Genomic DNA, 14,043 nt, shown 5'->3' with positions numbered 1-14,043 from the left:
CTCATACAGGACAGCAAACTTAACACACACATGTATGTTCTGACTGCTCCACCAACTAGCTGTTCACTTTCTCCCTCTCCTCAGGTCTCCATACTCCCTAATGCTGGAATTAGGCCAATTAACAACCCTACTAGCCTCTCTACCTAGTAAAAGGAGGAGTCACACATCTTTCACTTTAAATCAAATGCTAGGAATGATTAAGCTTCCTTAATTTAAATAAGTAAGTTGAAATGGGTCTAAAACTAGGCCTCCTATACCAGTTAAACAAGTTGTGAATACAAAGGAAGAAGTCCTGAAGGAGATAAAAGTGCTACCCCAATGAACAGAATAATGGTAGGAACATTCTTATTGCTTATGTGGAGAAAGTTTTAGTGGTGTGGATAAAAGATCAAATCAGTCATAATATTCCCTTAAGCCAAAGCCTAATCCAGAGCAAGTTCCTAACTCTCTTCAATTATATGAAGGCTGCGAGGTGAGGAAGATACAGACAGAAAGTTTGAAGCGAGCAGAGGTTGGTTCATGAGGGTTAAGAAAAGAAGCCATCTCCGTAACATTAAAGTGCAAGGTGAAAGTGCTAACATGGAAACTGCAGCAAGTTATCCAGAAGATCTAGCTGAGATCACTGATGAAGGTGGCTACACTAAACACCAGATTTTCAAGGTAGACAAAACTTTCCAGTTGAAAGCTTTTTCCAGCTTTCAACTGGAAGAAGATGTTATCTAAGACTTTCACAGCTAGAGAGGAGAAGTCAGTCTTCAAGGCTTCAAAGGACAGGCTAACTCTACTGGTAGGGGCTAACGTAGCTGGCGACTTTAAATTAAAGGCAATGCTCACTTACCGGTCTCGAAATATTAGGGTCCTTAAGATTTATGCGAAGTCTACTGTGCTTGTGTTCTACAAATGAACAAAATAACTTACCTTTTTTTAGCATCGTTTACTGAATATTTTAAGCTCACTGTGGAGACCTACCGCTCAGAAGAAAATATTCCTTTCACAGTATTACTGCTATACTTCTCAAAAGACATACAAGCTCTTCCTTCAAGTGCAAACCCAATTAAGTTAAAGAAAATAAAAAAAATAAATAAAAATAAAAAAATAAAAAGACAAGCAGTCAACAAGCATATGCAAAAATGCTCAATATCACTAAGCATTAAGGAAATGGAAATCAAAACCACAATGAGATATCATCTCACACCAGTGAGAATGGCAATTATTAAAAAATCAGAAAGACATATGCTGGTAAGACTGCAGAGAAAAGAAAAGGGAATGCTTACATACTGCTGGTGAAAATGTAAATTAGTTTGGTCACTGCAGAAAGCAGTCTGGCCATCTCTCAAAGAAGTTAAAATAGAATGACCATTTGACCCAGCAATCTCATTACTGGGTATATACCAAAAGGAATATAAATTGTTCTACCATAAAGACACATGCTCATATATGTTCACTGCAGCACTACTCACAATAGCAAGGACATGGAATCAACCTAGATGTCCATCAACAGTGGATCGTATAAAGAAAATGTGGTACATACACACTATGGAATACTACACAGCTATAAAAAATGAGATCACAGCCTTTGCAGCAACGAAGATGATGGAGCTGGAGGCCGTTATCCTAAGCAAATTAACATAGGAACAGAGAAGAAAATACTGCATGTGAGAACCAATACCTTCTCACCTATAACTGGGAACTAAACTGACTACACATTTACACAAGGGAACAGACACTGCGACCTAGTTAAGGGTGGCAGGTAGGGGGAGAGTGAACACTGAAAAACTACCTATTCAGTATTATGCTGATTACCTGGGTGACAAAATTATTTGTATACCAAACCCACGCAATTCACCTATGTAACAAACCTACACACATAACCCACCCCTTAAACCTAATATAACTTGCAGGGTGGAGTGGGGGAAACAAAAATAGACCTGAGTGAACATGTTCCGAGCTTATTTGGATGGGGAAAAAATCATGTCCATCTTCAATAAAGTACCCCTCCAAAAAACAAACAAGGCAAAAGATATGGTTGCTCACTGACAATGCACGTAGTCACCCAAGATCTGGAACAAGGATGTACAGGAGATTAATGCTGTTTTCATGACTGTTAACATAACATCCATTCTGTTGCCCATAGATCAAGGAGTAATTTCAACTTTTAAGTCTAATTACGGAATAGTTTCATGAGGCTATAGTTATTATGCTACCTCTGATAGACCTGGACAAAATAAGGCAAAAACCTGCAAGGATTCAGTATTCTAGATGCCATTAAGAAGATTTGTGATTCATCAAAGGTGGTCAAAGTATCAACATTATCGGGGCTTTGAAAGAACTGATTCCAATCTACATGGTTGACTTTTAGGGGTTCAAGACTTAAGTAGAGGAAGTAACTGCAGATATGGCAGATACAGTAAAATAACAAGAGGCAGAAATAAAGCCTATAGTGAACGAATTACTGCAATCTCATGATCAAATCTGAATAAATGAGGAGGTGCTTCCTATGGATAAGACAATGGTTTCTTGAGAAAACACTTTCGAGATGGAATATCAAAAAAAAGAACTCCATTCTTGAGATGGAATCTACTCCAGGTGAAGATGTTGTGAACTTTATTAAAATGATAAGAAAGGATTTAGAATCAATTCAGTTGATAAAGCAGTGGTAGAAAAGAAAAAAAAAAACAAAAAACAAACAACAAACAAAAAGCAGTGGTAGAGTTTGAGAGAACTGACTCCAATTTTAAAAGCTGTATTATGGGTAAAATGCTACCAAATACCATCATAGGGTACAGAGAAATCTTTTCATGAAATGAAGATTCGATTGTGTGGCAAACTTCAGTTTTCTTATTTTAAGAAATTGATACAGCCACCCCATCCTTCAGCAACCACCACCCTAACCTAGTTGGCAGCCATCAACATGGAGGCAAGACCCTCCACCAAAAAAGATTATGACTCCCTGAAGGGTCGGATGGTTGTTACCATTTTTCAGCAATAAACTATTTCTACATTAAGGTACATACACTTTTTAGACATAATGCTGTTACATACTTTTGCATATTTCATAGACTAGAGTATAAACCTAACTTTTATATGCACTGTGAAAACTAAAAAATTTGTGACTCGCTTTACTGAGACATTTGCTTTACTGTGGTGGTCTGGAACTGAACCTACAGTATCTCCAAGGTATGCCTGTAGTTAGTTCTGTCTTTTTCTTCTCATGGAAAAGCAAAGGTTTGGGATTCCCTTCTGTCACAATATAAATCACTGGCTTTCAAATAATGTTTGGAGCATTCTGGGGTCACTGTGAACTTTTAAGGAGTTCTGTAAGGGCAAAACAATTTTCTCAGTAAATAAACAAAATACGTCATCACTGTAAAGGTTTTATTTAAAATTTCATTTTACTTCACAAGTAGGCTGATTGTCATTAAATATTGTTGGGTACTTATATAAAGCAAGGTCTAAATTTGTCTGATTATCTTGAGGGCAAAAAGCTTTGCACAAAAGAATGATTAAAATCAATTTAATTGTAGTTTTGATGATGGTTGAGATACATTATTTATAGAAATAGGTAAGTTCAGTAGCTTTAAATCTAATGAAGCCATTTATAATCAATACCATCTAATTCAGCTGGTAAATCCAATGCAAGGAATTGAAAAAACACAATATTCCTGCCTTTTTACAATTAACACATGTGCAGTCAAGATACTAGTTAAAAGCATTTGGGAACAGTATCCAGTCAGTTTTAAGATTTGATCTCAGTATCACACAAAAAAATACATATATATTTCTTTTCCAGATAGCAAAGCTGAACTGTCTAGATGGATGCATGCAATTTAATCAGGTGTGCATTTCTGGAGAAGATTTACTTCTTTGTGCTTTTGGCTGACCGTATTTCTAACACTGACATAACACATACTGATTTACATACTCAATGTACTACTACTACTTACATTATGAAATAAAAAAAGCCTCATAACTACAAATGAACACGTTTTCATTCCTTAATATGTAAAATACATTTTTTTTTTTTTTTTGAGATGGAGTTTTGCTCTGTTGCCCAAACTGGAATGCAGTGGTGTGATCCCAGCTCACTGTAACCTCCACCTCCCGGGTTCAAGCGATTCTCTCGCCTCAGCTTATCGAGTAGCCGAGATTACAGGCGTCTGCCACCATGCCCAGCTAATTTTTTTATTTTTAGTAGAGGCAGGATTTCGCCATGTTGGCCAGGGTGGTCAACTCCTAACCTCAGGCCTCAACCTCCACAAGTGCTGGGATTACAGGCCAGAGCCACTGTGGCTGTAAAATACATTTAAATGCATTTCAATTACAATGCATGCTTGAGGGCATGTGTCTGTATCATGAAGCACAACAGAAGAAACACTCACAAACCCATCATCCAATCTAAGAAGCAAAACATTACTAACCACACATATTATGAAGTCACTCTGATTCCTTCAGCCTTTTTGCCAATTCTCTTTTAGTGATATTTTCTACTCCATTTAATCTCATTCATTTTCATTTACCTGTCTTGTATCAGTATTACCAAGACTATTTGTAAGCACTCTTAAGATCTACTCTAAATTACAGATCTTAACCTGTATAGCCTGTTCTTACACTACAGTATTCCTTGTATAAACACTTAACATATTTTTAAAATGTTGCTCAAGTGAAATTAACTTATACCTCTAGTAACTCTGAAGAAACATCAAATTTGTATTCTCTGCCATTTTCTTCCTCCGGTTCCATGCGTTTGTAAAACAGCATATATGCACTGTGCGTCTTTAAGAGGCAAGAAAAAATATATTTTCATTTGACAAAATATTTTTCTAAAAGTAGACAATGCAGAAGAAAAAAACAATATAAAACTATATATGAAGAAATGGTTACCTTTTCAAAAGAGAAATCCATAAATTTATCTGTAACAGAATCATAGGTCTTGGTCTGTTTAAAAATACAAAAGTTTTACTTCTTTGAAAAAATGGATATACTCAGCTATGTTTATATATAAATTATTTCATAAACAGCTATTTTATACTTAACAGTAACTTTGTAAATAGTTTTCAAACAACACTGTATTCATAAAAATCCTATGTACTTCATGATTTGGCCAATATATCCAAATATCATCTCTTTGTAGTTCTTATTAGTTTTGTTATTATTTATTTTTTGAGACAGAGTTTCGCTCTTGTTGCCCAGGCTGAAGTGCAATGGCACTATCTCGGCTCACCACACCCTCTGCCTCCCCGCCTCAAGCCATTCTCCTGCCTCATCCTCCTGCGTAGTTGGGATTACAGGCATGCGCCACCACAACTGGCTCATTTTGTATTTTTAGTAGGGGTTTCTCCATGTTGGTTAGGCTGGTCTTGAACTCCCGACCTCAGGTGATCAGCTTGCCTCGGCCTCCCCAGGTGCTGGGATTACAGGTGTGAGCCACTGCACTCAGCTATTTATTTTTAGATAGAGAATACTATAAAGTTAGGACTGAGAAAATTTTACTGTAACAAAAGAAAAATGAAGACAGCGAGGCAAGGAAATAGTTGGCCTTGTCCTAATTTTGGTAAATGTGATAAATAAGTGGAAATACAAACTGAATTTAAACAGTTCATTCTCAGCAACATTATAAATTAGAAAAACATATTAAAATATTTCATTGTATGTATCTCTACCAATCCTTCACATGTACCTCCATCAATCCTTCACAAACATCATTTTGAGCCTCAAAGTTGTAAGTCAACTTTATGCAGATGAAATGATTCGTCAGAATACAATTTAAGCAATGCAACTCATGGGAGACAGCAAAAGTGGTATAAGAAAAAGTTAAGAGTCAACCAAAGATGACACATATACAAAAATGATGCAAAAGAAAGAAAAGGGAACATGAAATAATGAGAAGCAATCAGTAAAGATCTAGAATTTGAGTAAGAAAGAAAGATCACAGGACAAAAGAAGGCTGAACAAAGGATCACAGAGAGGTAACTGGATATGTGAAATATGACAAGAATTTAGTGGTTGGGCTTCTGAGAAATTAAAGGCTGTTTCCTATTGAGTAAAGAGATGAGGATTCTACTGGTAATCCTGGAGAGCTTCAGGTGTGTTGTGACAGAAAAATGTAAAAAGCCAAGGGAAGTAGACAAGCAGAATTACCAGCAATGAAATCAGAGGAGACAGAGGCAGACACTTTAAAACACAAAGATTCAAAATATTTTTTAAAGATACTTTACCATAAAATATATAAAAGAAAATAAAGGGGCATCTGCAATTTGAAAAACTACATTTTCATAGAAGAGCCTTGCAGAGTTTCTTTTCTTCTTCCTTTAATCTTTTTAAAAAGGAAATATTCAGCGGGGTGTGGTGGCTCATGCCTGTAATCCTAGCACTTTGGGAGGCCGGGGCAGGTGCATTATGAGGTCAGGAGATGGAGACCATCCTGGCCAACATGGTGAAACCTCATCTCTACTAAAAACACAAAAATTAGCTGGGCATGGTGGTGCATGCCTGTAATCCCAGCTACCTGGGAAGCAGAGGCAGGAGAATCACTGGAACCAGGGAGTTGGAGGTTGTAGTGAGCCAACATCCTGTCACTGTACTCTGTACTCTAGCCTGGAGACAGAGCAAGATTCCATCTCAAAAAAAAAAAAAAAAAAAAAAGAAACATTCTAGGAATAACATCACAGATGCAACTGGTTTAGTGGTGGTTTCAGTAGCAACTAAATATTTACTTCCCTATTCTACCTATTTCCAAATTGTTAGCAAGTATTACTTTTCTTTTTCCATTCAGCAGAATAGATGAGCACCGAGAAGCAATAAGGAAGTCCTTCATTAAAATCTAGAATGTATACCATTTCTCAATTTTTGGTTAAGACAAACTATGAAATCCAGAATGTAAATGGTTAATTCATAACAAATATGGTTATTAAGTCAAGAAACAACTTTATTTGGGATAATCTGTGAAAACAGAAATGACTAATATTTGACTTGTGAGAATCAGGAGAATATTTTAAAACACTTCTCAGAAAATTGATACTAGGATAAACTGTGTATAGAGAAGTGAAATTATTACAGTAATACTCCAACCTAAATGTCTTTTTAAATGTCTATTGTTGCCCAGGCACTGTGGCTCACACCCGTATGTCATCTTAGGACTTTGGGAGGCTGAGGTGGGTGGATCACTTGCATTTAGGAGTTCAAGAGCAGCTGGCCAACATGGTAAAACCCTGTCCCTACTAAAAATACAAAAATTGGCTGAGCGTGGTGGCAGGCACCTGTAATCCCAGCTACTCTCAAGGCTGAGGCTCAAGGATAGCTGGAACCTGGGAGGAGAAGGTTGCAGTAAGTCGAGATCACGCCACAGTATTATTGGTAGAGATGAGGTTTCACCATGTTGACCAGGATGGTCTCAATCTTCTGACTTCATGATGCACCTGCCTTGGCCTCCCAAAGTGCTGGGATTACCGGCGTAAGCCACTGCGCCCAGCTGAATTTTCCAGTCTGGGCGAAAGAGAAAGACTCCGTCTTGGGGTGGAAAAAAAAAAAGGCTACTGTCAATTATGTCACAGAGAAGATATCCTTTTGCTCTCTAATCACGAGTGTTAACCAGGTTGCTGGTGTTATAAAAAGCACTGGAAGAACAATCCTTTAAAACTTAGCTCTTAGCTCAAGCCAACTTTCTTGCCAAACATTTTGCTAATTTCTTTTTCACTTATTGTGAATCAGGCAGTAAGCTAAGACACTCTTAGCCTTTTGAGCCACAGTAAACTAAGAGCCTCTCCCTGGTCAAAGACTTTTCAGACACAGTCAGTAAAGAGTAATTTCTTTTGCTCTAATCCCACAGAATTCAGTGAGTAAACTACTCAATCCTTATTCTCATGCACTGTAATTCAACTCCTATACTAACTACTAAGCTTTTTGTCTTACCTTCTTAATCAGGCTGTTGTGAAAAGCAGAAACAGCATTTTAAAAATATTTCTGTGAACATACCAAACTTCCAATAAATAGCAGTTGAATAAATTTTTTATTTAATCATAGCAAGTAAAAGAAAGTTAAGCAACTCTGCTATTGGATTTTATGTTATGACAAAGCAGTTGGAAAGACACAAACCATTTATAATATCTGAATAAAACTTACCGTCATCTCTCCACCAAAACATTCAGATGCAAGTTGAGCAGAATCAAAAGGTTTTACCTCAGCATCATTAAAAAGATACCTAAAATAGAGCATACAGTATTAATCCAGTATGCATATACTGAATGTTATGTCTACTATTTTTTGAATAACAAATGTTACAAGTGTCAGATTATTAATTCATGAGGTAAATTCTAAGTTCTTATTTTTACAATTCTAATCTACTAGAAATCGGATATATAATTTTATAACATACTTATAACCACCATATAATCAGATAGATTCATTTATAACCAAGGATTAACAAAAGAATTCATAAAAGAAATAAAGTTTGCTTAAATATAACATGTAAAGCTACTAGGAAAAATTAAGAGACGTGAGAACTTTCAAAGATACCATTTCAAAATGTATGATCAAATGATTCAAAATATATTTATGGAAACATTCAAATAGATTAAAAAAAAAAAGTATAAGGCACCATGGACATGATGGGTGAAGGACTGAAAAATAACTGAAACTATTCTGCTAACTGAAAATCAATTAACAACTGTACATTTTCTTCAAAGCAATATCCCCAACACTTAGAACAGTGCCTAGCACACGTATAGTACCTACAGGCCAGACCCTACCTAACAATATCTGAAGGCCAAAAAACAGGTACTGGGGACTGCTCCAATGACTTCAAACCAGTAACTTGATAAAAGGATAAAAAGTAAGTGTGGGTAGTCCTGCCAATAGGAGGTGAAATAGAGCATTCAGGTAAACCACTGATGGCACATATAAGGCTACCCTGCAGAAGATATTCAACAAACAGCTCTTCAATGAATGGAGAAGGTACGAGTTGAAATGTCTCCTATAAATCTCTTAAAAGTTGTCTGTAAAACTGTGTGTGTGTTCATTTTTCTGAGGAAAGAATTCAAATTCTCAAGAAGTAAAACATCCATATGTTTAAGAATTGATTTATACTGTCTGTTGAAAGTTAACTTCATTTAAAAATTTTGTCTGCCTCTTTTCCAGCTTTTGTAGAAAGTTTTTAGAAAATTAAGCACTGAAAACATATCAGAAAACTACCATAAATTTTTACCTTAAAGGAAAAAAGTTTTAAAATATTTAAAGAAATATTTAAAACTCACCATTTATTGTTTTTATAAGCATGGGGATTGACTATATCTCTGATAAAGCTGTAATAGTGTCCACCATCTGCTGTTCCTGTGTGAACAGTCACTCCTATCAAGTCATATTCATAGCTCTCTGTGTCTTTTGAATGATCATTGTCTTCTTTAAAACCTAAAATGATTTACATAAAATGGAAGTATTTTCAATACTTCCCAACAGTTACTTAGAAACACTTGTTATAATAAGCTTTACAATTAATAACATTTTATTAAACTCATTTTAATACAATAAAAGTAATTTTCACAATGTCACAAGTTACTCACAATCACTTTTTATAATAAACTTTATTTACAGAAATAGTGGCACAAATACTTTGTTAAATAGGTACAAAACAACTATTTACTAGTCATTCACCATCCTTAGCCTACTACCCTAAAGGACATATTATACGAACCACTAGAAAAACCACCATGTGTTAGTGCATAATTATAGACAACTTCAATATAAAGTATAAAACAACTTCAATATAAAGTATAAATATATATTTTTGTTTAATGTGACTAGTCTTTTGAAATAGGTAATACAAAATGCTCCATTCTATTTAATCTTTATTAGGAGCAGGCAAACTAAGACCTAAAAAAAAATTAGAATACTTCCTTTAGTCTCATATTAAGTGATTTAAACATGGTTTTAACAGTTGGCCAAAAAAGGGAAAATGAAGCATTTACTGGCAGCTTCCAAATATACATCAGTTAATAAAAAACATTATGTTGTAGGAGACTTGTGTAGACAGGAACAAAACAAAGAAAAAGGCACACTTCCTATTCCCAAAGATTTAAAATCTAAAGGTAATAAAAGATACAGAGGAAAAAAAATTATAGAATGCTCTAGTAAGTTTGAAGAAGACGCATGATTTATGATCTGTATTCCCACTACCACATAGAAAGGAAAAAGAATATGAAATAAGGAAATGACAAGATTTAGTTGACTTGAGGGTACAGTCTGAGCTGGAACACGAAGAGATAATTAGGTCAGTAAGAGAAGATATGGCTCAACGCATCAAAGCAGTGGCTGAGGAGTAGGCATTGCTTCTGTAGGCAGTGCCAGGATCTGAATGCATCACTTGTGGCCTGACATATTCCTTTATCTTGGCATAAATTCTCCTACCTTCACAAGTGGAAACATTATAAGAAATATAATGAAGCATAGCTGTGAGGAGGTTTTGCTATACTTTTCCAGAAGAAAAAAATTTTTTTTCAAATAGATGTTGTCTTGCTCTACCACCCAGGCGAAATGCACTGGCATAATCATAGCTTACTGCAGCCTTGGACTCCTGGGCTCAAGTGATCCTCCCACCTCAGACTCCCGGTAGCTGCAACTAAAGGCTTGTGTTACTACCTGCCTAATCTTTCAAATGGTTTGATAATAGGTCTAAAAAGTAGGATGTATATATACTATGGCCACTTGTTAACTTCGCCTGTCATCTCTACTGGGCCATGTTCTACAACTAGTTTTTATTTTTTTGAGACAGTCTTGCTTTGTTGCCCAGGCTGGACTGCAGTGGTGCAACTCAGCTTACTGTACCCTCCTCCTCCCAGGTTCAAGTGATTCTCCTGTCTTGGCCTCCTGAGTAGCTGGGATTATAGCATGAGTTACCACACCCAGATAATTTTTTTTCTATTTTTAGTAGAAATGGGGTTTCACCATGTTGGCCAGGCTGGTCTTGAGCTCCTGACCTCAGGTGATCTGCCCACCTTAGCCTTCCAAAGTGCTAGGATTACAGGTGTGAGCCATTGCACCCGGCCTCCTACAAGGTATAAATATACTCAAAGCCTAACCTTACTAATTCCCTCTCTTAACTCTGTATTTCTTTACAGCTATAGTTACCATCTTCTCTCCTCTCTTCAAGGAGACAGCATGTCTCCTGAAAAAACGGTGTGCATTCATTGTTTATACCTCTCATATCCCACTGAATGAGGGTAAAACATTTATTGGATACTCATTAAGTGCTAGCCACTGAGTTAAAGATTATTAACACAGTTCTCTTTCCTGAAACTTAGCATACAGCATAACTGGCTTCTCCAAACCTTTAAAATTTTAATCAGAACTCTTTATACAAATAATACATTGCCAGAACCTTAGTTTAAGCAAAACAGAACTTCTTCCTAAAGAAGGATAAAAAAGCAAAAGGCTGGGCACACTGGCTTATGCCTGTAATCCCAGCTCTTGGGGAGGCTGAGGCGAGTCAATCACCTGAGGTCAGGAGTTCATAAGAAGCCTGGCCAATGCGGCAAAACCCTGTCTCTTAAACACACAAAAATTAGCTGGGCATGGTGGTGTGTAAGGTCTCAGCTTCTTGGGAGGCTTAGGCATGAGAATTACTTAAACCCAGGAGATGGAGTGAACCAAGATTGTGCCACTGTACTCCAGCATGGGAGACAGAATCTTGTCTAAGGGCAGGGAGCGGGGCGGAAAAGAACATAAAAAGACTTACCCCACAAGATTTAAGTTCCACAAGAGCAACAACCGTGCTTATCTTGTTCGTCACTGTGTCGCTAGCAAACAGAAGTGTGCCTAGGAACATAGTCTTAGTAGGTACTAAATATTTACTGGTTATCTGACTGAATGCATGATAGTGTCTTAACCTTCTCCCTTCTAAGATTCAATTTAGTTTTGTTAACTGTGTAGTTGATGACACCTTCATGACTACCCTGTTAAAGAGACTGACAATAATCACAGACAAGAGCAAGAAATGGAAAAATCACCTTCTTTCCTTTCACTCTTTCCCATAAGAAAATCTTCGGTATAGGGTGTCATGTCCAAACGTAACGGGAAGGAAAAGTGTGTATTCACTTTTTCTTTCATCATCGTGACCATATTAAACGTATACCTCATAGTATTGAAACTCAAAATGCGAGGCAGTTTCTTAAAACATGCCCTGAGAGACAAGAAAAAAAAAATAAAGATTATTTTTCACAAATACTTTGATTTCTGTTATGCAATATCTATTTCAATTTTTAACTCCGAGTTAAGAAGTATAGTAGTGCCCTTATCTGCAGGGGATACCTTCTGAGACTCCTAGTGTCTGCCTGAAACTGAGGACAATACTGAACTCCACATACACCATGGCTTCTCTTAAACAGATATACCTATGATAAAGTTCAATTTCTGAATTAGGCACCACAGCAAGAGATTAACAACAAGTATTAAGAAAATAGAACAATTATAAGAACATACAGTAATTCCATAGATTTTAGCAACCTCATTGTATGATTTTTCTTTTCATATTAAGTTGAGAACTTTAAGGCATTTTACAGTGTCTCTCTGGTATAGCCCAACAGTTATGATCAATACTCTTGCACTTTGGTGGCAGTAAGTTAAATAAAGGTTTCCTGAATACAAGCAGTGCCATATTGCAAAGGTAACCAAAGCAGCTACTAAGTGACTAATGGACAGGTAGTGTATACACCATGGACATGCTGGACAAAGTGATGATTTACATCCCAGGTGGGAACTGTGCCAGATTTCACCTCTGCTACTCAGTCCAGTGTGCAGTTTAAAACTTAAGAATTATTTCTGAAATTTTCTATGTAATATTTTCAGAACATGCTTGTGTGCAGGTAACTGAAACTGCAGAAAACAAAGCCACAGATAAGGGAGAGTAGAGAAGTATTCTAAATAACACTCTTCTTAAAAGTATATAGTCAGTCCCTGAGCATAAGCAGCAGCACTCCTGGTCCCCCTTTTCTCACCTCCCACCACTAATGGGCAGACTAATGCCTGGCAGCCACCCTCTAGCACCATGTCACACAACAGAGCCCCTACCATGCAGGAGGAGAGCTTGCAGGGTTCCTGGGTAGAATTACACACTTTAACAGTAATAGGAATGGGAGCAGTGTTCCAACCTCAGTTTCTATTTCTACCAGTGACATCGAAAAAGTACTGCTGGATGCCCAGCATGAGTATGGACAGAGTATCTCCAAGAGTTCTCACTGTGACAGGATACTGATAGCTTCTGAAACAGGTATCCATAGTGTGGGAGAGAAAACAGCTCTCATGCTTCTAAAACAGCCATAGCTTTGGAGAGAAAAACAGCTCTCAGGCCAGGTGTGGTAGCTCAGCACTTTGGAAGGCTAAGGTGGACAGATTGCTTGAGAAGAGGAGTTCAAGACCATCCTGGCCAACATCGCAAAACCACGTTTCTATTTAAAATATAAAAATCAGCCAGGTATGGTACACGCATGCCTGTAATCCCAACTATTTGGGTGGCTGAGGCTGCAGTGGACTGAGATCACACCACTGCACTCCAGCCTGGATGACACAGCAAGACTCTGTCTCAAGGGAAAAAAAAAAAAGAAAAGAAAAAAGAAAAACAGGCTGGGCACGGTGGCTCACGCCTGTAATCCCAGCACTTTGGGAGGCTAAAGTGGGTGGATCACCTGAGATCAGGAGTTCGAGACCAGCCTGACCAACACAGTGGAATCCCGTCTCTACTAAAAATACAAAAAATTAGCTGGGTGTGGTGGCAGGTGCCTGTAATCCCAGCTACTCGGGAGGCTGAGGCAGGAGAATTGCTTGAACCCAGGAGGCAGAGGGTGCCGTAAGCCAAGATCGCACCATTGCACTCCAGCCCGGACAGTAAGAGTGAGACTCCATTTAAAAGAAAAAAAAAGAAGAAGAGCTCTCAGTCTGAGGAAGGTTATATTGAGAGAAGGAAAGAAGCTGAAAGCGTCTTAAAAATAAAAACTCAGATTGGACATAGGATTGGTTGAGGTAACCAGAAAATATTGCCCCCAAGGAGTTCTTCCCCTA

At 37.3% G+C, this 14,043-nt stretch overlaps 1 protein-coding gene across 3 annotated transcripts in view; it reads right to left on the bottom strand.

Annotated features, from left to right (window-relative positions):
- Window positions 1–14,043, bottom strand: part of USP34 (ubiquitin specific peptidase 34) — a 301,960-nt gene that overhangs the window by 56,073 nt on the left and 231,844 nt on the right. For all 3 annotated transcript variants that reach the window (XM_039476272.2, XM_074399446.1, XM_074399451.1), the window contains exons 49-53: window positions 11,997–12,169; window positions 9,249–9,402; window positions 8,119–8,197; window positions 4,882–4,935; window positions 4,678–4,773 (exon numbers count right to left, since the gene is read on the bottom strand). In XM_039476272.2, coding sequence (XP_039332206.1) covers window positions 4,678–4,773; window positions 4,882–4,935; window positions 8,119–8,197; window positions 9,249–9,402; window positions 11,997–12,169 — 556 coding nt within the window. The remainder of the gene's footprint in view (window positions 1–4,677; window positions 4,774–4,881; window positions 4,936–8,118; window positions 8,198–9,248; window positions 9,403–11,996; window positions 12,170–14,043) is intronic.

This window comes from Saimiri boliviensis, chromosome 1 (assembly GCF_048565385.1).
Source record: "Saimiri boliviensis isolate mSaiBol1 chromosome 1, mSaiBol1.pri, whole genome shotgun sequence".
Lineage (NCBI taxonomy): Eukaryota > Metazoa > Chordata > Mammalia > Primates > Cebidae > Saimiri > Saimiri boliviensis.
Note: the sequence above shows the minus strand (reverse complement) of the source record. Positions and strands in the feature narration are given on the sequence as shown.